The following is a 24,237-nucleotide window of genomic DNA, read 5'->3' on the forward strand; positions in this document are numbered from 1 at the left end:
CAGACAAGGGTGAGGGGCACATCCCAGGGCCTCAGGCACCTCTGTCCCCAGTGTTGTGTGCGCCCGCCCCGGCCGATTCACTCTGCCTGATGTTTAGACTTCCTGGGTACCCAAGGGCTAAGTTGGCGCCTCCGACAGTCCCTGCGGTCCATCGTCCCTGCCCAGTCCCACAGCTGCCTGGTCAGGGCCTGCAGGGAGGGGACCCCAGAACCATTTTACTTGCAGTCAAGGGAGTCCTGACTCCACGGCAAGTACAGTAACACTTGGAGCTGAGACCTCTGGGCCAGAGACCCCCAGAACCCCCGCAGCCTCTCCAGGATTCTCTGTGGTACAGCTCAGACCCAGAGTCATGAACAGGGCTTCTTTTGGCCCTGGAGCCCCCGGAGTCTGTCCGCCTCCCTCCGGTCTGCTGCCCTGGCCCCTCCAGGGCCAGCCTCCAACTCTCCAATCCAGCAAGAGAAAGGGCTTGAAAGCAAACAACGTTTGGAGCCAACAAGCATGGGAAGTGCCGTGAACAGCCCCTGTCGCCCGGGCCTGGGTGTTAGGGAGGGGAAACCGAGGCCCAGGGCCCATGAGGCCACTAGACATGGAGCTTCCATGTCGCTGGAGGTGAGGTATTGGCAGAGGCTCTTATTGATGCTGTATCAGGGTAGCATTGTAGCACTGTCCTCCCATTGTTCATCTATTTGCTTGAGCAGGCCCAGTAACATCTCCATTGTGAGACTTGTTACTGTTTTTGGCCTATCAATACCTCACGGGTAGCTTGCCAGGCTTTGCTGTGCAGGCAAGATACTCTCGGTAGCTTTCCGGACTCTCCAAGAGGGGCGGAGGAATCGAACCCCAGTCAGCTGCGTGCAAGGCAACTGCCCCACCGGCTGTGCTATGGTTCCAGCCCCTGTATCAGGGTATTGGGCTGTCATTCTTGTTGTATCAGGGTACTGGGGACGGTTACATTGTTGCTATATGGGGTATTGGGGCTATTATATTGTTGCTGTATTGGGGCTGTTACATTGTTGCTATCTTGGGGTATTGGGGCTGTTATATTGTTGCTGTGTTGGGGGCTGTTACATTGTTGCTATCTGGGGTATTGGGGCTGTTATATTGTTGCTATATTGGGTAATTGGGACTGTTATATTGTTGCTATATCAGGTTATTGAGGCTGTTATAGTCTTGCTGTATTGGGGCATTGGGGGGCTGTTATATTGTTGCTGTATTGGGCTTCGCTTTCACAAATCCTTTGCATTTCCAGAATTCTGTGGGTCCTCCTGTCCCCACTCTGTCTTCTAAGAGACTGCCGTGGACACAGCTCTGCTGCCCGGGACAAGAACAGGCAGGTGGACCCTGGATGAAGAAAGCTCCAGGCCGAGGGCCTGGCTGAAGATGTCGCTTGAGGAAAGTCATATGTTCGGACAAGGAGATGGAGGATGGAGCTGGGGTGTGGTAGAGGGCAGGCTTGGGGAGGCCAGGGTAGGGAAGGAGGGATGATGGCGGGGGCTGAGCCTGGAAGCAGGAATCCGGGGGGCAGAACCTCATCCTCAACATACTGGGGCTCTCCTCCTGGTGGGAAGGGAGAAGGGGGCTCCAGGGAGACCCCCAGACATCTTCAGACATACTGGGCTCCCCAGTGTGAACTGGACCACAGCCACCTCTGACCCGCTGAAAAAAACCCAGAACAGCAGCTCGGGGGCTCCCTCAAAGGCATGAGAGATCAGCAGTGTCCTGGGCCCAGCTGGCTCAGGGAGCCCACTGCCATCGGCCAAAGGGACAGTAGGGCCACAGCTGGGCTCCAGGCACCCCCTGCTGCTCTGTGGACTGTGGGTACAGTGGGCAGCAAAGCCCTAGGGCTCCAGGCCCTTGAACATCACACACACACACACACACACACACACACACACACACACACACGTTGGTATCCTATGGGCTCTGGGCCCCACATACCACACACACGTGCACACACACACTCTCTCTCTGGCTTCCCTTGTCCCTGGGGTCCTGCTCTGGACAGACCAACCCTTGACCCTCACAGTTGGGAGTCAGCAGCTGACCCTCCCCGCCCCTGCCCTGGACCCTAACCAGGGCTGCAAAAGGTAGGGACGACTCTCCAGACTGCTCAGGCTCTTGTGACACGTCTCCTGGGCCCCACGAACCTCAGAGGGCCTGAGGGATGCAGGGCCCCTCTGTGGTCACACACACACACACACACACACACACACACACACACACAGAGGCACATACACACACCCGCCCCAAGAGAGGAGGAGGAGTTCTGGCAAAAGTGACTTTATTGTTTGAAAAAAGGACATCCAGGAGGACACAAAAATCTGAGCGGCCCGGAGCTTTCCCCGTGCCAGCCTGGCATCTCTGCAGCAAGGCCATCCGCCTTGGCAGTGGGTGCTGAGGGGTGGGTCCCCCATGAGGGAACGTAGGGGGCGCCTCCCCTTTCCGGACTGTGGCAGGGGTCTGCTGTCCTCATGATGGACGCGAGGGGGGGCATACTCGCCCTCGCCCACCTCTCTGGGGGATCCTGACCCCTTGTAGACCTGTGGGGGGCAGTGACGGGTCGTGGGGAGGAGATGGTCAGCTGAGGAGGTGCTGCCCTTGTTAGCCCTGTGCGGGTCCCCTGGACGAGCTCCCACACCCGGGGTCCCCAGGACGGGGCAGTGGGCGGGGGAAACCCTGGCAGGTCAGGTGGGCTCCACGCCTGGATCCCTGAGCTGGGAGTGAACAGACAGCCCAGGGTCTGGGCATACAGCGTACAGTCTGGCACAGAACATTCCAGGCTCGCTCCTGTCCAGGACAGCGACGCCAGGAACCTGAATCCTGAGGGGGGGAATACCGTGCAAGGGCGCCCCCACGTGGCCAGAGGTAGGTTGGACACAGGACCGGTTTACACTGGTCCTGGGGAAGCACGGATCCTGGGGAAGTGTTTGTTGCAGGTGAAATGAGCCCTGAGAATTTGGGTTTTCTTTTTTTTCCCCTCCAGAATTTCAGGCTCCTGTGGAGGTTCCTGAAAGCTGGGGTCTGAGGGTGGAAGGCCTGGAACCGCCGAGCTCCTTTCCCGGTGGGGGGACGGGGTGCCCCCCTGCTGTCAGGAGTTGCGTGTCCCTCTGGGGAGACCGAGACCGACGTCACGTGGGAACTGGGTGGCATCCACAGACGCAGTGACGGGAGGAACAGGGGATGGGACGCCCCGAGGGGCTGGGGGGATGGCAGTGCCTCTGCTCACGCGATTCTGTCCACTGAGTGGACGCTGAGCACCCAACAGTCCAGAGATCCTGGAACTGTGGCTGAATGCACGAAGGTTGGGGGAGGGGCGGCACTAGCCTGAGTCTCTGCAGTTCCCTGGGCTGGCTCTGCACAGAGGCCTGCACCCTTTCCTCTGTGGGAGCCAACTGGAGGGTCACCTCCTCCGGGAAGCCTCCCCGATGACTCCTAGCCTCTAATCTGAAATGCAGCCCCGCCCCAACGTCTGGATTTTATTTTGCTGGTTTCTGTGAACACCTGCTGGTGGTTCTCTCTCCCCAGTACGACTCGAAGCTTCTCCAGGGTAGGGCGCCGACCTCTGTGATTCTATCTCTTTTTCCCACCGGGCAGGGCCCCCCCCCACCCGCCGCTGCCAGAGACCGGGGTGAGCCCTCCTCTCCTTCCCTGAGCCCTGGGCCCAAGGGCAGGCGGTGGGGCTCTCGGGTGGAGGGGACGGGAGGCCGAGCGCTCGGGCCAAGGCCCGGGGGGCAGCCGTTCACCCCAGAAACGCCTCGTAGTCCATGTACCATACCAGCTGGCCGGACTCGGGCTGCACGCCCGAGATGGGCCACTTTTGGGGCTGGCGGCCCACGCGGCTGACCAGCAGCGAGATCTCGCGCTTCAGGTGGCCCAGGACCAGGACGGCCACGCGGCGCGCGCGGTTGATGAGCGGGAGACTGAAGCTCATGCGCCGGTGCGGCGGCGCGGGGCTGTGGGTCAGCACCACCAGCGGGTCCCCGTCCAGGCCGGCGGGCGAGTGCGGGAAGAGGGAGGCCGTGTGCCCGTCGGGGCCCATGCCCAGCAGCACCAGGTCGAAGCTGCTGTGGCTGACCCGCGCGGCGATCTCCTGGGCGTAGAGCTGGGCGCCCTGGTCCTCCTCGGCGCAGAGCCGCTGGCGCAGGTGCACGGGCATGGGGTGCACGTTGGAGTGGGGGACCCCCGCGGGCCGCAGCAGGTGCGCCTGCAGGCTCTGGAAGTTGGACTCGGGGTCGCGCAGGGGCACGCAGCGCTCGTCCACCAGCCAGATGTGCGTGTGCGCCCAGGGGAAGGTGAGCTGCCGCGTGGCCAGATGCTGGAACAGTGCCACGGGGCTGGAGCCGCCCGACAGCGCCAGGTGGAACTCGCCCACGCGCCGCACGGCCTCTTCGGCTGCGGCCTCGATGTCCTGGGCCAGCCGGGCGATGAGCTCCTCGGGCCAGGCCGAGACCAGCTGGCTCTCGCGGTAGGTGGCCTGGAGCACCTGGAAGTCCCGGGGCAGCGGGGCGGGTCCCGGGCTGGCCACCAGCTGTTCCGGCTGCTGCTGGCAGAAGGCCAGGTGGGAGTCGCTGAGCTCAAAGTCCAGCAGGGGCCCGCTGTCGGCACCCCCCGGGTAGAGGCGGGGCGCCTGCCCGGCCACGCTATCCAGCAGGGGTGTCCAGAAGCTCCAGGACGCCAGCAGGCTCTCTGTGGTGATGAAGGCCTCCTGGTGGCCGTGGAAGATGCGGCCGATGAGGCTGGCGTGGGCGTCCTGCTCTGTCACCGGCCTATACACATAGAAATCAGCCAGCGGCCGGCCGAAGAGCTGCAGGCCGGGCTGGTCCTCCACCTCTGTCCAGCTCTGGGCGGGCAGGGAGGGTCTGAAGAGGTTCCTGCTGACCAGCACGGCGGGGCTGCCCAACTCGCCGTGGCCGATGTAGAAGATGAGCTGGCGGGGCAGGCAGGGGCTCTGCGCGGGGTCCCACTGCCTCGCGCTCTGCACACAGTGGGCCTGGTTCCGGAACAGGACGCGCACGTAGCCCACTCGCTCGTCCAGGGCTTTGCCGGCCATCAGGATGAAGGGCACGCCCTCCCAGCGGAGGGTGTCCACATGGACGAGGACGCCTGAGGGGACAGGGGCCCCAGGAGGTGATTCTCTGCCCCCCCCAGCCCTCCCCCTCCAGGCAGTGCAGACTTGTCCCCGTGTCCCAGGAAGGGTCTCCTGATGCCCCCCACTCCAGCAGTTTGCACAGCCTTTGAGAGGGAGTGGGGGGCCAGGAGGTCGGGTTTAAAGTAGGATCCAGGGGCTGGAGCAATAGCACAGCAGGGAGGACATTTGCCTTGCACACAGCTGACCCGGGTTCGAACCCCGGCATCCCATAGGGTCCCCAGAGCACCACCAAGAGTGACCTCCGTGCAGAGCCAGGAGTGACCCCTGAGCACAATCAGGTGTGACCCAAAAAAACAAACAAAATATCCCAACAAAGTAGGACCCAGCGCAGGAGGCAAACCCAGGTGTGCTCCCCCCGCCGTCTCCTCCACTGCGGCGCCGAGCTGTGCCTCAGTTTCCCCTCTGGACCGAGCACCCCCACCCCATGCCACGCGGCTCGTGCGCACAGTGGGAGGTGGGGGCAGTGACTGGCACCGACTAGGGCTGGGACATTTTCAGCCTGGGAGACCGCCTGCAGCTGGGAGCCTGCAGCTGCCGGGGCATGGGCCAGCCTGGCACTGCCCACTGTGGCTGGGTGCCACCGCCACCAGAAGCCCTGCACAACAGGCCGGCTTCACACAGGCCGAGGGTAGCACTGGGGCCTCATGCCCGCCGGGCGCAGGGGGTCTTGGGGCCGGGGCATCCTTCCCTGCCCCGTGGGCGGCTCACCTGCGAAGGTGGGCGTGAGGCTCTGGAAGCCGTCGGGCCGCTGCAGCTCCTGGCGCACCTGCTGGCTGTAGGCCTGGTACTGGCCCAGCACGGCGCTGTCCCCCTGCGGCCTCCTCAGTGCCCGCAGGGTCTCCAGCTTACGCTCACGCACGGCCTCCCAGCTGCTGACATTCCGGGGCAGCTCCATGGCCACGAGTGCGAGGACCTCGGTCAGGTGGTTCTGCAGGACGTCCCGGATGACGCCGTACTCCTCGTAGAAGCTGAGGCGGCCTGCGGGCCCAGGCTTGGCCATTAGGGGGATGCTGGGACCACCCGCACACACCCGCACCCACCAGAGCCTAGCGAGGGTGCAGCCCCTGAGGACAGACAAGGTGCCGGAGCCCCTCCTCACCATGCCCTCCAACCTGCTCCGGGGCCCAGCGGTGGGGAGGTTCCATCTCCCGTGTCCCTGCCACTCTGGGCGCTGTGTCCCTGGGAAAGGGCCCCACACCCTGTCTCTGCTTCCCCTGGCACCCCCAAATCCGCCTGCCCATCTGCACCCCCAGAGACTCAGGCCCTCAGCTTGGTTCCCCGGAGCTTCGGTCCATTCTCTGCTCTGCGGGAGGCTTGAGGGCCGTGGATGCGGCTGTCTTGGAGTGACCCCGTCAGAGCCCCCGAGGGCACCCCCCTCGGCTGTCCCTTCCCAACGCCCCCCTCTACCTTCCAGAATTGCACCCCCTCAGGCTGCTCTCCATCCTGCTCGCCCTTCTCTGCCTCAGTTTCCCACTCCTGAGTCCTCGCTGGCTGGGGGACTTGCTTTCATTATGATTTTACATGGTGGAAGACTCAGGGTCCCCTAAGCATTGGCAAGGAGGGTCCAAAGAGAAAAACTTGGAGCAGAGGCCCGAGAGCTGGGACAGAGGGGAGGGCGCTTGCCTGGCACGCAGCAGCCAAGTGAGGGCAGTGTGGGGTTCCCACAGCGGCCCGGGGCGCAGACCGAGTCTAGGTAGCGGGGGCCGGCCCCGCTGTCTGCTCCCCGCCTGCTCCTCGCCGTTCATTAGCTCCTCGGGTCTCTCTGGGGCCCTGGGCCTATTTTTAGCCTCCCGGATGGTCCCCTGCTGCAGCTTCCATGGGGCCTTCATTTCAAGCTTCAGGGAGCACCGGCCCGCGCCTGCCCTACACGATCCTGTACTCACCCTCCCGGTCTCTGGGCGCCCACCCCGCCCCGGCCAGCAGTAGGGAGTGGGGGAGTCGGGGATGACCCCCACCAAGCTGATCTTTCCTGAAAACATCTCCACTGACACCAGGGTCCTTTTCTGGAGGGCAGTGGAGGAACCCCCACCCGCCTGCCCGCCCCCCTGCACGAATGAGGACAAGAAACACCAGGCTGGGCCACCACAAGGAGAAACCCCCACCCAAATGTGGCTCCATCCTGCACAGGACCCCTCTGAGGCCACAGGACCCCATGGGACCCCCCAAAACTTGTCCCTCACGCACGATGCCCCTCGAAGTTCTGGAAGGCAGAGCAGCAGGGTACGGGGTGGGGGCACATGGGTGAGGCTGAAGCTTCTAGAAAGAAAGCTCCTGCCAGGAACCTCCAGTGGAGGTCTCTCCCCCCACAGCAGGGGACCATCCAGGAGGCCAAAAATAGGCCCAGGGCCCCAGAGAGACCCTCGGAGCTAATGAATGGCGGGGAGCAGGCAGGAAGCAGGCAGGGAGCAGACAGCGGGCCGGCCCCCACCCCCCAGACTCTCGAGTCCCACCCGGGCCTGGTGCTTCTGCTCCACCCTCCCCATCAGGGGAGCCCCCAGCTGAGCAACTCAAGTAGGGTCCCTCTCTGGATGTGGACCGTGTCTTATGTGTTTGTTGTTATTGTTTTGGGGGCGACATCTGGTGATGCTCAGGGCTTACTCCTGGCTCTGCACCAGGGATCACTTCTGGTGGGGCTTCCGGGGACCCTAAGGGATGCCAGGGATGGAACCCAGGCTGGCCGTGTGCAAGGGCAGCACCCTCCCCACTAGACTATAGCTCCAGCCTCATGTTGATGTTCTGAAGCTTTTCACAAACTCCTGAAGATGGCAAAGGCTGCAGCAACCAAGTCTGAGGACAGGTGTCCCCTGCACACCCCCCACCCACCTCTCTGGAGGGCCTGGACAGGCCTTTGGGCACAAGGGAAGGGATCATCCCGGGTGGAGACAGGAGCGGGGACAGGCGGGACCAGGCCCAGGGAGCCCCTGCAAAGATCAAGGGGGCGGGGAGGGGGGTACCACTCCCTCCTCACCAGCCTGGAAGGGAATGAGGTTCCCGCTGGTAAAACATCGTCCCTCAAAATGCAGCCCCACCTCGAGCCCCGGGGCTGGGCGCTGGACATGGAGCTGGGCATGAAAGCCCGGCCACTGGGTCAGAGCCCCGTCAGCACTCCCGGCCTCCCAGTGCAAAGGACAGTGCGGGGAGCACTTGGGGTGCTGGAAAGAGGGGTGCCTTGCGCGGTCAGCGCGGGGTGAGGCAGCGCTATGCCCCTTCCTGTCCGGCTCCTGTCCTGCTGTGGGGGGACGCAGGCTCCCCAGCGGGAACAGCCACACCAGCCTCGGGACATCCCCCCCGCCTTCCTCCCAGCCCAGCCCAGGCTCTCCACAGGGTGCTGGGCTGGCTGGGGGGCAGGAAGGCTGGCCAGGAGGGGCCTGGAGGTCAGGGGCCACGTTGCCACGGGGCACTTGGCCACAGCCCTTGAGGAAGGACCCCTCCTGCCCTCCTTTCCGACAGCTCCCCCAGTGGCCACGCGTGGTACTGCATGGTGCGCAATGAGGCTGGGTTGACACCTGGCCAAGGTGGCTCCCGGCCTGGCCTGACCTGACCAGGTCCAGGCAGCGGCTTCGGGAGAGGAGGCCAGGGACGAGGACAGGGACTGAGGAATGGGGCATCGGCGACTCGCAGGGGCTCTCAGGGCCCGGCTTCCCGAGGTACCGCCCGGAGGAGGGGGAGGGGGGCCTCCTCCTCCCACCCCCCAGCACCCCTGCCTGCCAAGGAGCTGGCCACACGGCCACTCCGGGCCAGAGGCTGCGGCAGAAACGAAGGAAAACCACAGCGGCAGAGGAGGGAGGGAGGAGGCTGGGGAGACGCCTCCACCCTCTGTGCGGTGCATGAACGACCTTGCGGCTCCCAAGGCCGGTCCCAGGCCTGCTGCGGGGAAAGTGCCTTCCGTCCGCCTGGGGACCGGGTCCTCCCTGTGGGGGCCAGCACTACCGCTGACCTGCCTCGGGACGCCTGTGCCCACCAGGCACCAGCAGCTGGGCAGGTATGCAAGGCCCTGCTGAGTGCCCAGCTCGCAACCCTGGGGGCGTCTGCGGGGTTCCTCTCCCTTCCCATCTGAACCAGTTTCCGAAGGTCCCCGGGGGATGGTCCTGAGCAGGACCCTGAGGGACAGGGTGCGGGGTGGGGGGAGGGGCAGGTCCTTGGGCCATGCAAGCCTCGTTCTTGGGGGCAGACAGCGTTGTCTTGTGTCCCCAGGGCTGGACAGGCACCGTCTCGACCTGGGGTGCGACCTCAGCGAGACCCGGCCAGTGGCCTGCAAGGCACCACAGCAAGGCCGGGTGGGGGGGCCCGGGTCCAGCCGAGGGGAGCAGCCTGGGACCCTCCCTCCCCGCCGCAGACCCACAGCCCACAGAGGCACACAGTGTAACCCTGTCAGTGGGACCCCCAGCCAAGTCCACCTGCCCAGATGCCTGCCAGTCTCTCCCGCCTTCTGCTTTCTTCTCGAGATCCGAAGGGCCTTTGCGGGAAGGGCAGAGTTACAGCCCCCCTGGCACCGCAGACGGCACAGCCAGGCAGCAGGAAATGGGAACAGGGGGGTGGGAGGGCTGGAGGGCCCAGGAGGGGCTGCTAGACACAGGCGAGGAGAGTCCTGGGGCCTGGCCTGCCATGACTGTGACCCTGACCAGGACCCACAGCACAGCGGGGCGGAGCCAGCCCCCACAGCCCAGCCCCGGAGGCCGGTGGCTGCACGGCCCCCTGCAGGAAAGTGGTCACAGGCCCGGGAAGAAACACAGACCCCCGAGCCTGGGGAGACCCTCATGAGACACCCCCCCATGCACTGCAGGGGGCTCTTCCTTCAGACCTGGGCCCAGGTGAGGTCAGCACTGTCCCCCAAGGCCTTCCCTCCCCCCCCAGCACCGCAGTAAACTTGGGGGTCCTGAGAACAGACGTCTCCTTCCCCCCAATCCCCCACAGTGCTCTGGCTGCTTCTAGAAGCCCTAGGAGGGTGGGAAGGAGAAAACCAAGAGGAGCAGGGGGACTGAGAAAGACACAGGCCGCGTGCCCACCCACAGGGGGACAGCAGAGAGAGGGAGGGAGGGAGAGAGGGAGAGAGAGAGAGAGAGAGAGAGAGAGAGAGACCACAGTACCACCAGCAGAGGGGCCAGCCTGCAGCTGGATGCAGTACCCACTCGCGCCTGCAGGGCCTGCTGCTCAGCACCCCCAGAGGGCCCTGGGGATGCGAGGACACGGAGGACCCCTCCCTTTATTCCACACAGATGCGGGGGGGGGGGGGCACAAAGGCAGAGCTCAGCAGAGAGAAGAGGAGAAGAGATTCCCAGAGACCTCCTCCCCGCCTCTGCTCCCCCTCCTCCCTCTGCCCTGCTCCTCTTCCAGCCTCCTCCCCCTCCTTCCTGACCCTCCTCTCCTTTGCCCTGGCCTCCTCCTCCTCCTCCTGCTCCTCCTCCTCCCCATCCTCCTCTCCCTCCTTCTAGTCCTCCTCCCCTCCGCCCTGCTCCTCCCTGGGCTCAAGTCTCTGGAGCCCAGCCCTGCGATGCTCACTGAGGCGCAGGGTGGGGGAAGGATGTGGGGTTCGGGCTGGGGGAGACAGGTGGGCTGCTGGACCACCTTGTGCAGAGCTGGGAATGGGACAGCCGCCTCACTGCCCTGGGGGGGCCTGGCACCCCCACTCACTGCTGCCGACGGATCCACAGGGGCGCACAGCAGACCTGCTGGTGCGGGAGAGGAGGGCGTGCACACCCCGGCAGACACCCCCCCCCCCCCCCGCCATGAGTGCCCAGAAGCCCCAGCGCCTGCGGAGAGAGGGGAGGGGCCAGGGCGGCCCCCTCGCCCACCTTCTGCACCCAGCGTCTCCTTCAGGACGATCTCCACGCGCTCCACATGGTGCCGGCTCCACAGCGGCTCTAGGGCCTGGCGGTTCTGGTCCCGGAAAGGCAGGATCTGCGCCACGGCCTGTGGGGGGAGGGGCGGTGGGCCCTGTGCTCCGGGCGGGGGTCGGGGTGGGGGCACTCCCGAGGCCTGGAGGTGAGGGACTCCCACCCGGTGCCGTATTCATGGTGTTTCATTCTGTCACCACTGACTCTGAACTCTGTATTGGGGGCCTGGGGGCCACCCCGGGGTGCAGGTTGGGGGTCCCTCCCGGGGATAGCAGGGGACCCCGCATTGCCAGGAACAAAGCTGGGTCTCCTGTAGGCACAGCCTGTGCTCAGCCCCCCGGGCTCACTCCAGCCAGTTTGCTCCAGTTTTGCACTGGGGAGGTGCTTGGTGACCCGTGACTCGGCACAGCAGGTCCCCGAGGGGCGGGAGAGCTTCTGAGGGGATGTGGGTCTTTCTCTAGCTACGCCACTAGGGTGGGATCTGGGGTGCCTGGGCAGACAGGACGCCCCGCCCTGGGGGCTGGTCTGCTCGCAGCCAGCATGGGGTGCCCTCTGCCGGGGTTCAGGGAGGGCCATGCCGCAGGGGCCAGCCGAGACCCCCATTCAGGCCGTTTCTCTGAGCTTTGTGTCCGGTTGGGTTTGGGCTGGAGGGGCCACACCCAGAGGTGCGCAGAGGCTCCTCCCCACCCTGTACTGGGGGCGACATCCCCAGCCCCGCCGCCTGAGCCCCCCAGTCCCCGCTCCAGGCTCAGGCCTGGTTCCGGCCTTCTGGGTCCCAGCAGAACTTGGGAAGGAAAAGGTTTGGAGGAACAGCAGTGGGTTTGCGGCAAGCAGGGCCACCAACCTGCCGATGCCCAGGCCCTGCTGGACACAAGAGGATCCACGCAGGAGACCCAGGGCTGGCCCAAGGCCAGGGCACACGGTCTTGCCTGCCCCCCACCCCCTGCCTCTCCCCGCGGTGGAGAGCAACCTGCACATGCCCACAGTGCTCGGTGGAGCCTGTCTGGGCCCAGCTGTGCCCGCTCACCTGCTTGCCCAGGTAATGGTCCACCCGGTACATCTCCTCCTCCTGGAAGAAGCCGCTGAGCTCAGCGGCCAGCTGCTGGGCCGAGAGGTGGTCGTGGCCGAAGGGTTTCTCGAAGACCACCCGCAGCCAGGCACCAGGGCCCGGGCGGCAGCTGCCGTTGACGTTGCGGGCGATGTCCGCGTAGGCGAAGGGCGGCACGGAGAAGTAGAAGATCCGGCCGAGCTCGCGGCCGCCCCCCTGTCGCGCCCGGGCCTCGATGTCACGGCTCAGGGCCACGTAGTCCTCGGGCGTCTTCAGGCACCGGTACTGGCTCAGCTGGAGGAACTGGGCCTTGAGGTCCGCACAGCGTGGGGCGGCCAGGCCCGGGGGGCAGGCGAGGGTCGCCAGGATGTCGGCCAGCACGACCTGGCCCTGCTCGGTGGCCGTGTGTGCGCCGCCGTGGAAGCTGAGGCTGTGGCCCTGCCCCGCCTCATCCAGGTACAGCTGGAACAGGCCCTGCCACAGGTACTTCCGGGCCAGGTCCCCGGTGGCGCCCAGCAGGGTGACGGACACGTGGCCCCCTAGCTCCTGGGCCCGCAGGCAGCCCAGAAGGCCGAGGCACAGGGCGGCCGCAAGCATCGTCCCGAGGTCCCTGGAGTGGGGAGGAACGCAGGGACAGGAGGTCAGATGCCGTGCTGGGGACCAAGGCGACGAACACCTCCCACGGGGACAGACCCCGAAACGCAGCGCCCACGGCTCCTCCCGGCGGCTCAACAGCGCTGCCTGGGCACATGCTAGAGGGGAGGCCCAGGCACCGGGCACCAGGTGAAGGCTCCAGGGCTGCCAGGACTTGAGCCCCGGTTTCACCACTCGGGGTCCCGGATAATGACGGGGGCCGCAGGAGACCGGGCAAGGCGGGGGCCAGCTCTCCTCTCTGCTCCCCCAGCACCAAGTGGCCCAGTTCCCCCATCGCTGATGCTGGCCGTGCCCGGGGGAGACCAGTGCGGGGGTAGGGGGGCAGGCACACACCATCCCCCATTGAACAGGGCAGCAGTGGGCAGCACTGCATGCTGTCTTGCCAGGCCCAGGCCTGGCTCCTGTGGCTTCCTTGGGCATCGGTGCTGGCAGAGCCTGCAGACTCCGCTCACTCGGGTACCCAACCCTCAGGCTGGGGCTGAGAGGGGCTCGCGGCTAGCCGGGGAGCATCTGAAACAGGGGCGTGGGGATGGGGACCCAGCCAGCAGGACAGCAGGGAGAGACCAGCAAGACCCCCACCTGGGCCCAGGGAGGGGCCGAGGGAGCCAGATGGGTGGGCGCCAGCTAAGCCAGTCAATTTCATTGGTTATTTTATTTATTTATTTACTGACTTGGGCTAGAGCGATAGCACAGCAGTAGGGCGTTTGCCTTGCACGCAGCCAACATGGCCGACCCGAGTTCGATTCCTCCGCCCCTCTCGGAGAGCCCGGCAAGCTACCGAGAGTATTCGATATGCCAGACACAGTAACAACAAAGTCTCCAATGGGGACGTTACTGGGCCCGCTCAAGCAAATCGACGATCAACGGGAGGGCCTTTACTTACTTACTTACTTATTAAGTTTTGTGCCACACACAGGACTTATCCCCTACTCTGAGTCCAGGGATCACTCCCAGCGATGCTCGGTGGTGCCGGATTGAGCCCGGGTCGACCCTGTGCAGGGCAAACACCCTCTCGGCTGCAATTGGGCACCAGCCCTAACTGGCCATGTTAAATCTCTCCCAACACGCAGCCAGTCAAAACAGATGGTGGGGGCCTGGGGGAGGGCAACAGTGAGTCAGAAAAGAAAGCCCCAGCTGGGCGGGCGGCCCCCCCAGGACCCCCACACGTGCCCCCAGCAGAGAGCAGGAGGCAGAAGCCCCTCTGTGTGCACATGGCTAAGGAGAAGTGAGGGGTCAGGGGCCACGTCCACGGGCCAGGGGGGCGGGGGCTGTGCAGTGACAGACCGTGGAGCCCGGCGTGGACATCAGGGGTGACACAGCCGGGACACAGAAACTGGGGGGGGGAGGTGTCCAAAACGACCTTTTTGTTCCTTTTTTGTTTTGGGGTCACACCTGGCAATGCTCAGCTACTCCTGCACTCAGGAGTTACTCCTGATGGGGCGCATATGGGATGCCGGGGATCGAACTCGGGTCAGCCGTGGGCAAGGAAAGCGCCCTGCCTGCCGTGCTATCGCTCCGGCCCAGCCCCCCAAACGACCTTCTTAACGCTAGCTATGAACTAACCCCCTTCATAACTGCGCGGTCTCGAATCTCCCCGTGGCTCAGCCCACTTGGAAGCTCCTGCAGGCGTGCAGTTCCCCAGAGCCCAGAACCGCCTTGGCCTGACAACAGACCCCCACACCACTCTTTACCCGGCCAGGCCTGCGCCGGAACAATGGCCTGACCCAGCCGAGCCCCTCCCTCAGCAGCACTGGGGGCGCCCAGGATGCCCGGGCCACCCGTTCTGGGAGCTTCCAGGAGGAGAGGAAACTGGCTCCTTCCAGGGGGGCCGGCCACCCTCTGCTCGCTCTCTCTGCACTCACCCCAATTCTGCTCCACTTCCCGCTACCCGTCCCCACGGCAGCCCTGCGCGGGAAGGAGGGAGATGCTGCAAGGTCAGAGCAGGAGAGACGCGAGGCTGCCCGAGAGCCTGGCGCGGCAGCCCGGCCAGCTGGCCAGGGCATTTCCGAGCTGCTGACGGCGCCGGGAGCCAGAGCAGGCGGAGCGGGGGTCCCAGCGGGGAGGGAGTTCCGGTGCCGCCGGTCAGGGCCCAGGGCGGACACTGCGGGCCCCCACAGCGGGGTGCCCCGAGCCCGAACCCACCTGAGCCCTCATGCCAGCCCTGCTGTCCAGTCCCAACTCCCTGCCCTGGTGCCTTAGCTCCCTGCTGCGGCCCCTGGCGGGCCCCTCCCGCCTCCCTGCACCCCTAAGCAAGCAGGAAGCCAGCCACCAGTCACTGCCCCTGAGTCTAACTCCACCCTCGTTAAACACCCCGGAAAGCAGGGTGGGGGGTGCGCTGGGCTTCCTGCGCCTCGTGGAGACCCCCCTGCCCCCAGCACCTCTTGGGTGCGGCCGCTTTCCTCTTTGCTATCCTGTGCTTGGAGCTGGGATGGACCCGGGCGTCCCACATGTGCAAGGCGGGGGCTCTACTCCGGAGTCAGGGGCCACGACCCAGGCCCTGCAGATCCCTTGTAAATGCAGGTTCTCCGGCACCCGTTGGCCAGGAAGACCCCCCAGACCCTCCAACAGCAGAGCTCCAGGCCTCGTGGGCACGGCCCTGCTGGCAAGAACCGCCAGGGTACAGGGAGGGAGAAGGAAACTGAACTCTCAGGAGGTGCTGACGGGGTTCTCAGGGCTGCTCCCCAGCTCTCCCCCATCTCCATATACCAGAGTGACCGGGCCACCCTCAGCACTGTCCTGAGCCACAGATGTACGTGCTGGCCACCCAGGACAGGCCAGAGACGGGCCCGGGAGCCCTCTCTGACGCACCAACTGTGGGCACCAATCCTCTCTCCTCTGCAGTCTGGCCCAAGCCTGCCTGGCCCAGGCAGCTGCAAGGTGAAGCAGGTTCTGCTGCGGGGGTTGGGGGGTCACAGTGCTAATGGCCTCTGGGGCAGTGCTGGCACAGCCAGTGCCCATGGACTGGACTCCAGCCCACACTGAGGGGCCCCGTCCTGTGGAAAGGACCTCCCGGGAAAGGGGCAGGGCAAGAAGATTAGCTGAGACAAAGCACAGGGAAGAACCTGATCAAATGTCAACTGACGACGGCATTTCCCAGACCCAGAAGCGACAGAAAGGGGGCAGCTCGGCCACCAGGCCAAGGCCAACAGGTCAGGGTCCAGCTCCAGCCCTGTCCCCCCCCCCCCCCCCCGCTCCCTGCCTCGGGGAGGAATGAGCCACTGACACCCAAGGCCCTGATCACGCCCAGTCGCTGGCCCCCGGTGCCCGGAGCCCGTCCCCCCTCCAGCCTGCTGGAAAGCAGGTTGTGAAATCCGGCCGGTAAGAGCTCGGGCTCGGGGCCAGCCCCCAAACAGGGCAGTGAGTGGCCCGACCGATCATTCAACTTTGACTGAATCAATAAAGTCCGCGGGGATGCGCCTGAGAAGGTCAAGGCCAGGAGGGGCAGCCATGTCCACGGGCCTGGGGCTAGCGGTGGTGCCATTCAGGCCCGGAACAGCTCCTGGTCCCTGGCGGGCAGCTCCTGCTGTGGGTTACCGAGACGGAGCAGGGGGACCCTCCGACTCTCTTTGCCGGGAAGGAAGGGGTCAGCCGGGGCCACGCCAGGCCTCTCCACATCTTGGGAGCCGAGACCCCTCGCCGAAACCCATCACTCAGAAGCCAAGACAAAGCCATGCAGCCAAAGCTTCAGGGCGCGGGGCCCTCTCGTCCCGGTCCATCTCAAGACACTCGGCGGAAAGGACCCCCAGGTGGGCGTGCAGGGGGGCTGAAGGCAATCCTCTCACAGACCCCTCCGAGCGTCAGATCAAGCGGGCACCCTGGAGACTCACCTCTCAGAGCTCGGCTCTGCTAAGCCCCCAAGGGTGTGAGCGCGGCCCCAGCCAGCCTCCGGCTAGCGTTCTGGTGACGCCCAAAGGCCAATTCAGACCCCAGCAGACAAAGGGCAGCAGAGAGCAGCAGGGCGTGCAGCCGGCACACTGTCCTGTCCCTCCCTCCCCAGCGCTGCATGGACACCTTCGGCCCAGGCCTCGCTGACCCAGCCAGCCGAGACGAGGGCAGTGCCTGCAATCCACTGCCCCTGCATCAGGGCTTTTTAAAGTGGACCGAAGGGAGAAAACAAAAGTCAGAACCAAAGGTCACTCCTCAGCAGGGCACGGTCCTTGGGAGCCTTGTCCACCCCATCCACGCCGGCCCTGCCTGGCCACTCACACCGCAGTCCCTTACCGAGGCGTGCCCCAGCCTGAGACACCCTATTCTGCCCCTCGGTTCTTTCAGCCCCGAAAGCTTCCAATCGCAGGAGCCCCCCGTGGCATGAGAAGCCCCCCAACCCCCACCAGCACTCAGCACTTGCCTCAGGAGCCCCCCAGGCCAGCGGCCAGTCACGGCTATGCAGGAACCCAAGCCCGACAGGCCGCCCCGACAGGCAGCTTCCACTGTGTCGGGCCAGGTGCCGTCTGCCTGCAGCCTCCACGCCCCCGTGTCATGCTGAATTCAGGCAAGGCCACTGACACCTGACACAACCTCGAAGGTAGACTTAAAGTCCACGGAACCTGTGTACGCACCAGGCGGTGATCTGCGCCCTCACCTCACCCAAGGTTCTCTCCTGTGTGTGTTAAATGTGGCCTGCCCCTCTCTCTCCTTCTCTTTCTCTCCCTCTCTCTTTCCCTCTATCTCTCTCTTCCTTTCTCTCTCTTCTCTCCCTCCCTCCCTCTCTCTCTCTCTCTCTCTCTCTCTCTGGCATCATGGTTGGCGGTACAGGTGCTGAAGGGTCATCGTGTCTGTCCCTTCACCTCCTTTCTGCACTCAGTTCTTGTCCAGAGTGATCATTTCCAACCATCATTGTCATAGTGGTCGCTTCTCTGTCCTAACTGCCTGCCGCCCCCCTCCACAACTTGTGGCCAGCTTCCAACCATGGACCTTCTGACTCATTTCTCTCAGCACGATGTCCATGTTCACTCTCCATGTCCATCCATTCATAAGCAACTTTCATGACTTCATTTTTCATTTTCCCTAAGATCCTCTCAGCAAAGAGGCCCAGAGCTGGTCACACGCCCCAAGTATGGTCTGTAAATAGCTGTTTGTTGTAATTGTTTAGAAAAGGCAATAAATCCTCAAAACCCATCACTTCCCGTCTGCTTTCCTGCATCTGGCTGATTTCTGTGTTCCTGCGCTCGTCCTGCACGGGGCGCCCTGTAAGAGGCCAGATTCGATCGTTGACGTGCGCGGCTGAAAACGCAGGCACCGCAGAGGCTGGACCTCAGCGCCCCGTCCCGGCAGCATCCACCGCCCAGCTCAGACCACAGGCCAAGTCCTCCTCTCCAGCCTGGACTGTCCCCCACCTCCGGGTCACACAATCAGCTGCTTCTGACTCCAACTACTCCCCGCTCCAGCCTCAGCCAACAGCGTCCTGTATCCCCAAGACTCAGGCCAGGAGCCTGGGGGTCCGACTGCCAGCAAAGTCCCCAAAGGCTTCCTGCGAAATGTATCCAGGAATCTATCCCCACTTTCGGCCACTCCCCCCCCATCCCCCACCGCCGGTCCCAGGTACCCTCCTGCCCACCTGTGTGGGTGAAGGAGCACTGGAGGGCCCCCGCACATGGTGGGCAGGGGCAGGGGCCTGCAGCCAGGCCACACCCCTCCTTGGCCTGTCGGGTCTCTGTCCTCCCAGCATCACCCTCCTGCCTCAGGGCCTTTGCACAGTTCCCGGGGCAGTTTGCCCAAAGGAGTCCCTAGGCTTAGCTCCTTCTACAGGGTCAGCAGCCCTTCTCAGATGACTGAAACCATCAGCTTCCTCTCACTGACTTCCCTGCGGCACACAGCCCTTTCCAGCACAAGACGTGCATCTACTTCTGAGATGGAGACAGCCCCCCAGACACCCAGCCCAGAGCCCCAACACACAGTGGGCCAGAAACACCTGCCGAATCAATGAGACCCCTTGTGTGCCAGGAACTCACTCCCCCAGAGAAGCTCCTGGGCGGGGTCACAGTGTGGAGGCTCCCCACAACTCAGCGGGACCCCCAACACCCATGCAGGCAGGCAGCACAGGGCCTGTGACCACCCACTGCCCGGCCCTACATGCAGGCACCGACAGGAAGCGGGACTTGGGGACTGACGGGCAAGAAAGCCCAACTGCCCACAGGAAACGCAAGGCTGGAGTGTGCTCGCCCGGCCTGCAATAAAATGCACAGGGACCCTGACATGTCTGTGCCCTGCGGGAGCTAGCCACTCCTCAAAGTCGGGGGGCAGATGGGCCAGCTGCTCGCGAGGGATGGGAGGCCATGGGGGGAGGGGGCAGCTCAGGTGTCCCTCTGAGGCCTGCCTGTGGTGTCCCCTGGCCCCATTTGTAGCACCCACCCTCCTCCCCGTAGCAGGAAGACCACCGCTAAGCCAGGGCTGCTGTGTTGAAGGCTGGGCAGGGTGAAGGGCCAGCACCTGTGGACAGGGCCCAAACCTGAGACCTGAGAACTTTGGGGTCAAACCTGTGTGACCTCATTTAACAGCCTCTCTGCAGCTTCACCGCAGAGAGAAAGAGAGCAGGTAAGACACAGAATACCAGAGCAGCACAAGTGCTCAGCACACAGGAAGTGCCCGTTAGTTACACTCAGAACTCTAAAACCAGTCGGTTCCCGGAATAAGGAAGAAGACTTTTCTCACTGGATTCCCGGAACTTCTGCAAACCAGTTAACCACGGCAAAAACAAATGCCCAGGGTCAGCCCACCACGGTCCCGCCACCTTCCAGTTAGTGGCAAAAACACAGAAAAAAATCATGCTGGGTGGGCTCAAGGTCCCACCCAAACTCCTCCAGGTGTGGCTGTGTATAATCTAAGTCTTTCTAAGGTCCTACGGAGGACCTTCGGCACAATATAAAAACCAGGATCTTCCTCCTCATTTTAAAGTCCGGCCCAGATCATAACTGTGAAAATACTTCGGATGGGGAAAGTATTTGGGGAGGGAAGTGCTGCTAAAAGGTCATCTAGCCACTTGGGGAAGAAAAAAAACAAAAACAAAAACAAAAACAAAACACACCTGGAGAAGAGCCAGGCCTGGGGGTGGGCAAGGGGCTGGCCACAGCCGGGCATCAGTCTTCTCCAAGTCCCAATAACGTCCCTTCGTGGCCCACGGATGCGATCGTTGTGCTTGGAGGGGCCTTCAACCACCGCAGCGTCTGCAGAAACACAACCCCCTGCCCTGTTCGCCCAGCCGGGGGCCAGCGGGACCCTCACCGCAGGGGGTGGGAGGGAGCCCAGAACGCGTCTCCCTCCGGCGGCGCGTTCTGGGGGGGGGGGATCGGGATCGGGCTCGTTTTCGGGTCCCCGGGGCGCGTCTGCTTTGCAAAGAGACGCCCGGGACGGGTGGGAAACGCGGTTTGAACCTGTCCAAGGTCAAAGACAGCGCGGGCGGGGGCGCGGGGTGGGCGAGCAGCAGCGCGCGGGTGGTCCCGACCCGGGCCCGGGGAAGCGCGCGCCGGGGCGGGCGGGGACGCTGCAGCCCCGGGCCTGGCCGGGCCGGGCCGGGCCGGACCGGACCGGGCCGGGTCTACAGACCCGCGGGCGCGGGGACGCTGCTTACTTCATGCTGCCCGAGCGAGCCGGACGCTCCTCCGGGACGCGGCGGGCGGGACTCGGGCCAGGCCGGGGCCGCGCGCATCCTCTTCCGCGGGCAGGAGCGCGCGCGCACGAGGGGCCCGGGGCCAGGGAAGCGCGCGCACGAGAGCCCAGGGGGGAGGGAACGGCGCGCGCCCGCGCTCCCGGAGGCGCCCGGAGGCGGCCACGCCCCGTGTGGGCGGAGACTTCGGGGAGAGGCGGGGCCGCCCGGTTGGTTCCTTGGTTCTCGTGGAGGATCGGCACTTTGGAGGGATGTGGGCGGGCACCCCGCTCCCTGCCGCAGGGCTGTGCGCGTCCTCCTGGACGCCGTGTCCTCGGAGACGCACGATGGCCCCAGAAGTGGCCGAGTGCCACGGCTGCGTCGGGCAGGAAGTCTGGGAGGCAGACGTTGGCTCCTCTGGACCCCTGCAGCAGCGTGCGCGCTGGAGAAGGCACCCACCGCCCCACGGTCGTCTCTCCTGCACCCCCAGAAGGCTGGGAGCGGCTGATCCACTGATCACTAGCTCCCCAGCAGGCGTGCTTAGGGGTCCAGAGCACCCTGTTGCCATGCCCCTCCTGGACAGCTTCGAATCTCACGCCTGACCTTGCAGACGCAAGAGACGCAGTTCCGTCATCTGCGCAGTGGGGCAGCGGGCGCTCCTGCCGGGGCTCCCGGCTGGCATGTGCCGGGTGGGCTCATACAGAGAGACAGAGCGAGAGAGGGGTGGGCGAGGTGGTACAGCGGCACAGGCCTCTGCCTTGCGTGTGGCCCACCCAGGTTCTAGCCCTGGCATCCCGCAGGGTCCCCTGAGCACCCCCAGGAGTGATCCCTGAGCACAGCGCCAGGAGTCAGCCCTAAATACAGCTGGTGTGACCCAAAAACCAAAAAAGAAAATAAAGTGCAAGAGAACAGTCGGTCCGTGGAGATGTAACTCCTGGCTGCTCCTCCCCGCAGCCCTGGTCCTCCGCCCAGTGGCGATGTGTCCTCCTACTGCGGGCATCCATCCTCCTTGTCTCTGAGCCCACCCCTGTGGGCCAGCTGCCCCTCCGGCAGCTCCCAGGGGACGTGGGGTGCATTCAGAGACCCTCCCCAGACACACAGGCCCCTCCTGACTCCTTCACCCCTTGGCTCTGTCCCTTTTGAAGTGCCACCTTGCCCCGGAGACAGGGGGCCACTTTGGGGGCCCCCAAAGTGGGACACGGGCTGGAACTCGAACCTTGTGCCCATGTTGTATCTCACCAACGTTTTGTTGAAGAAAGGAGCTCTGGGAAGTAGCTGTTGGCAGTGGCCTGCGGAGCGAGGGAAGGCCAACGGGCGTGTGTAATCTCATGGGATGTTGGGCAAGAAGGTCTCAGAGGTTGGCACCCCCACCGTCAGCAGGGCCGGGCTGCATGGGGTGGGGAGGTTGGTGCCTGATGAGTGGGACCTGCACAGAGGGGGGCAGACTCGTGCCACTCAGCCTCTGCAGTGACCACACACAGGAGGGCTCTGAGCCAGCCATGCCTGACCTGGATGATGCCCCATGGGGCCTGGAGCCCCTCCCTCATGCCCCAGGCCTGGGCCACTGTTCAGTGGCAAGATCCTCAGGCCAGAGCCAAGAGGACACCAATGGCTGTAGACAGGAGACTTGGGGCCAGTGGCCCAGCCTCTGCTGCCCAGGGGGACCGCAGCTACCCAAGGACCTCTTTAAAATGACTACACATTTGGGCCCAAGAGATGATACAGTGGGGAGGGCATTTGCCTTGCATGAGGCCAACCCGGGTTCAATCCCAGGTACCCCATAGGGTCCCTGAGCCCCACCAGGAGTGATCCGAGCCCCACTGTGGGTGGCTCCCCACACCCCAAAAAACTACTCCGTAATCATCAGTTGCGACCAGCTCATTAAGGAAATCCATAGCGGGGCTGGGGAGATGGCCGATGTGCTGGAGCACGTTTTTTTTGTGTGTGCAGGAACCCCAGGTTCCCTCCTTGATCCCCATGGAGCCCTGAGCACTGAACTGAGAGCATCCCTGAGCACTGATGTGGGAGCCGCCATGAGCACTGACACTGAAGCATCCTTGAGCGCTGTGCTGGGAGTATGCCTATTGGTAGGGTCAGAAATGTAACTTAGGGGGCTGGAGCAATAGCACAATGGGTAGGGCGTTTGCCTCGCACGCGGCCGACCCGGGTTCAATTCCCAGCATCCCATATGGTCCCCTGAGCACCGCCAGGGGTAATTCCTGAGCGCAGAGCCAGGACTAATCCCTGTGCATTGCCGGGTGTGACACAAAAAGCAAAAAAAAAAAAAGAAATGTAACTTAGTGGCACAGTCCTTGCCTTTCATCTGTGACACTCTGGGTTTCATACCCATCACCGCAGAAGGAAAAAAAAATGTGTGTACATTTCGGAATAGGAGGGTGGTGGGTCTGGGAAGGAGTCTTGGGCGTCCACACTTGCCCTGAGACACGTCCCTCCACAGGGCTCTGAGCCAGCCCATCTCTTGGTGTCTGCCCCTTGTGGGGCATCAGTCTGTGTCCTTGTATTTCTGTGTTTTGTTTTGTTTTGCTTTTGGGGCCATGTCCAGCAGTGTTCAGGCCTTTCTTCTGGCTCTTCACTCAGGACTCACTCCTGGCAGGATTCGGGGAATCAGATGGGATGCCGGGGATCGAACCCGTGTCGGCCGCGTCAAGGCAAACTCTTGTGCGTACCATCTAGTCTGAATGGACCCACTTTGCTTTTTTCCCAGGCAAAACAATATGGTCCCCAAGTCTGAGAATCAGAATCGTGGTCTCGTTCTGCACTTAGAGCCCCACAGCCCCAAGATTAACCCAGTCCTGGGTCTGTCTGCAGTGCTGCTCCCCCTCCTGAACCTGAAGCTAAAAGGCAGCCCAGATCCTGTCTGGACAGACAAACAGACAGACAGACCCCCATCCCAAGTGTTCAAGCACTCCCACAACACTCAAAGCCTGCAGAAGGGATGCCCGTAGGGTGCCCGTAGGACCCTGACCGGGGTTACCCTGCGACCTCTCAAGGCTGGGTGTGGGAAGGGTCCAGCAGGCTTCCCAGAGCGATGAGTCAACCCCCTGGGGTGAGCATCTGTGGGGTCAGCAGCAAACCACCCTCCTCTTCCCAGGCCACCTATAAGCCAGCTCCTTTTCTCTCCCTGCATGAGTGACTGAGGAGGGAGAAAAGGTCCCAGGGTCCTCAGACACCGCCAGATGCTTTTATCCCAGACACGACAGGCTGACAAAGTCCCATTTCCTTAAAGAGACTCCTAGGGGCGGGGCTATGCGCTGGAGAAGCCACGTTGTGAGGCTCTGGGTGTGATTCCTGACGGGGAGAGTGCTTGCCTTGCATGCAGATGACCCAGATTCGGTTCCCGACATCCTCTATGGTTCCCTGAGATCCAGCAGGAGTAATTTCCAAGTGCAGAACCAGGAGTGAGCCCTGAGCAGTGCCAGGTGTGACCAAAGAGAGAAACGAAGAAGGAAAGAGACGGCTTACATGTGAGAGAGCTGGGCGCTGGTTTTCACACCAGTCTGTGACTGTGGTGCCATTACCACCACCCACTCCTGGAGGGCTAAGGGCCAACCTGCTCTCACAGGGCTAAATCAAGGGGTCCCCAGGCTGTGTTCCTCTTCAGGGGTGCCTCTTTCTTACTCATCTGGGTACTGGCAGAACAACTCACTCCCTTGCAGTTCTTGGATTACAACCCAGCTAAGCAGCTCCCGTATTTCCTACTCTGTCATTCCCTTCCTTCACCTTCAAAGCCCAGCATGGGGGCCAAGGAGATGGCTCATTGGTCAGGAACACATGCCCTAATTGCACACTGTCCTCCCCGTTGTTCATCGATTTGCTCAAGCGGGCCCAGTAACGTCTCCATTGTGAGACTTCTTATTACTGTGTTTGGCATATTGAATACTCTCAGTAGCTTGCCAGGCTCTCCGAGAGGGGCGAAGGAATCGAACCTGGTTCGGCCAGGCTGTCTGCG

The 24,237-nt window shown here is 63.6% G+C and overlaps 1 protein-coding gene across 4 annotated transcripts; it reads right to left on the reverse strand.

Moving 5' to 3' along the window:
* Positions 1–2,271: 2,271 nt before the first annotated feature.
* Positions 2,272–20,289, reverse strand: H6PD (hexose-6-phosphate dehydrogenase/glucose 1-dehydrogenase). Of its 4 annotated transcripts, XM_056110982.1 has the most exons (6): positions 16,513–16,710; positions 13,577–13,779; positions 12,011–12,641; positions 10,942–11,059; positions 5,858–6,127; positions 2,272–5,103 (listed from the first exon to the last, which is right to left on the reverse strand). In XM_056110982.1, the coding sequence occupies exons 3-6, from the start codon at positions 12,626–12,628 to the stop codon at positions 3,740–3,742; spliced, it is 2,370 nt and encodes a 789-aa protein (XP_055966957.1). In that variant the 5' UTR covers positions 12,629–12,641; positions 13,577–13,779; positions 16,513–16,710; the 3' UTR covers positions 2,272–3,739. The 4 variants fall into 4 exon arrangements, with proteins under 4 accessions (XP_055966957.1, XP_055966955.1, XP_055966954.1 ...); XM_056110980.1 differs by lacking the exons at positions 13,577–13,779; positions 16,513–16,710 and adding an exon at positions 20,253–20,289; XM_056110979.1 differs by lacking the exons at positions 13,577–13,779; positions 16,513–16,710 and adding an exon at positions 19,710–19,837.
* Between the last annotated feature and the right edge of the window lie 3,948 nt (positions 20,290–24,237).

Source organism: Sorex fumeus, unplaced genomic scaffold, assembly GCF_029834395.1.
Source record: "Sorex fumeus unplaced genomic scaffold, SorFum_2.1 ptg000011l, whole genome shotgun sequence".
Lineage (NCBI taxonomy): Eukaryota > Metazoa > Chordata > Mammalia > Eulipotyphla > Soricidae > Sorex > Sorex fumeus.

What these genes read in the sequence shown, in the direction of transcription:
- H6PD (XM_056110979.1), bottom strand. Translation starts at nt 19,762, where the DNA reads ATGCCCGGCTGTGGCCAGCCCCTTGCCCACCCCCAGGCCTGGCTCTTC. An exon ending in GGAGACGCTGGGTGCAGAAG is followed by an intron (nt 6,128 to 10,941) that starts GTGGGCGAGGGG and finishes CTGGGCCCGCAG; the next exon opens with GCCGCCTCAGCTTCTACGAG. An exon ending in CCTCACGCCCACCTTCGCAG is followed by an intron (nt 5,104 to 5,857) that starts GTGAGCCGCCCA and finishes CTGTCCCCTCAG; the next exon opens with GCGTCCTCGTCCATGTGGAC.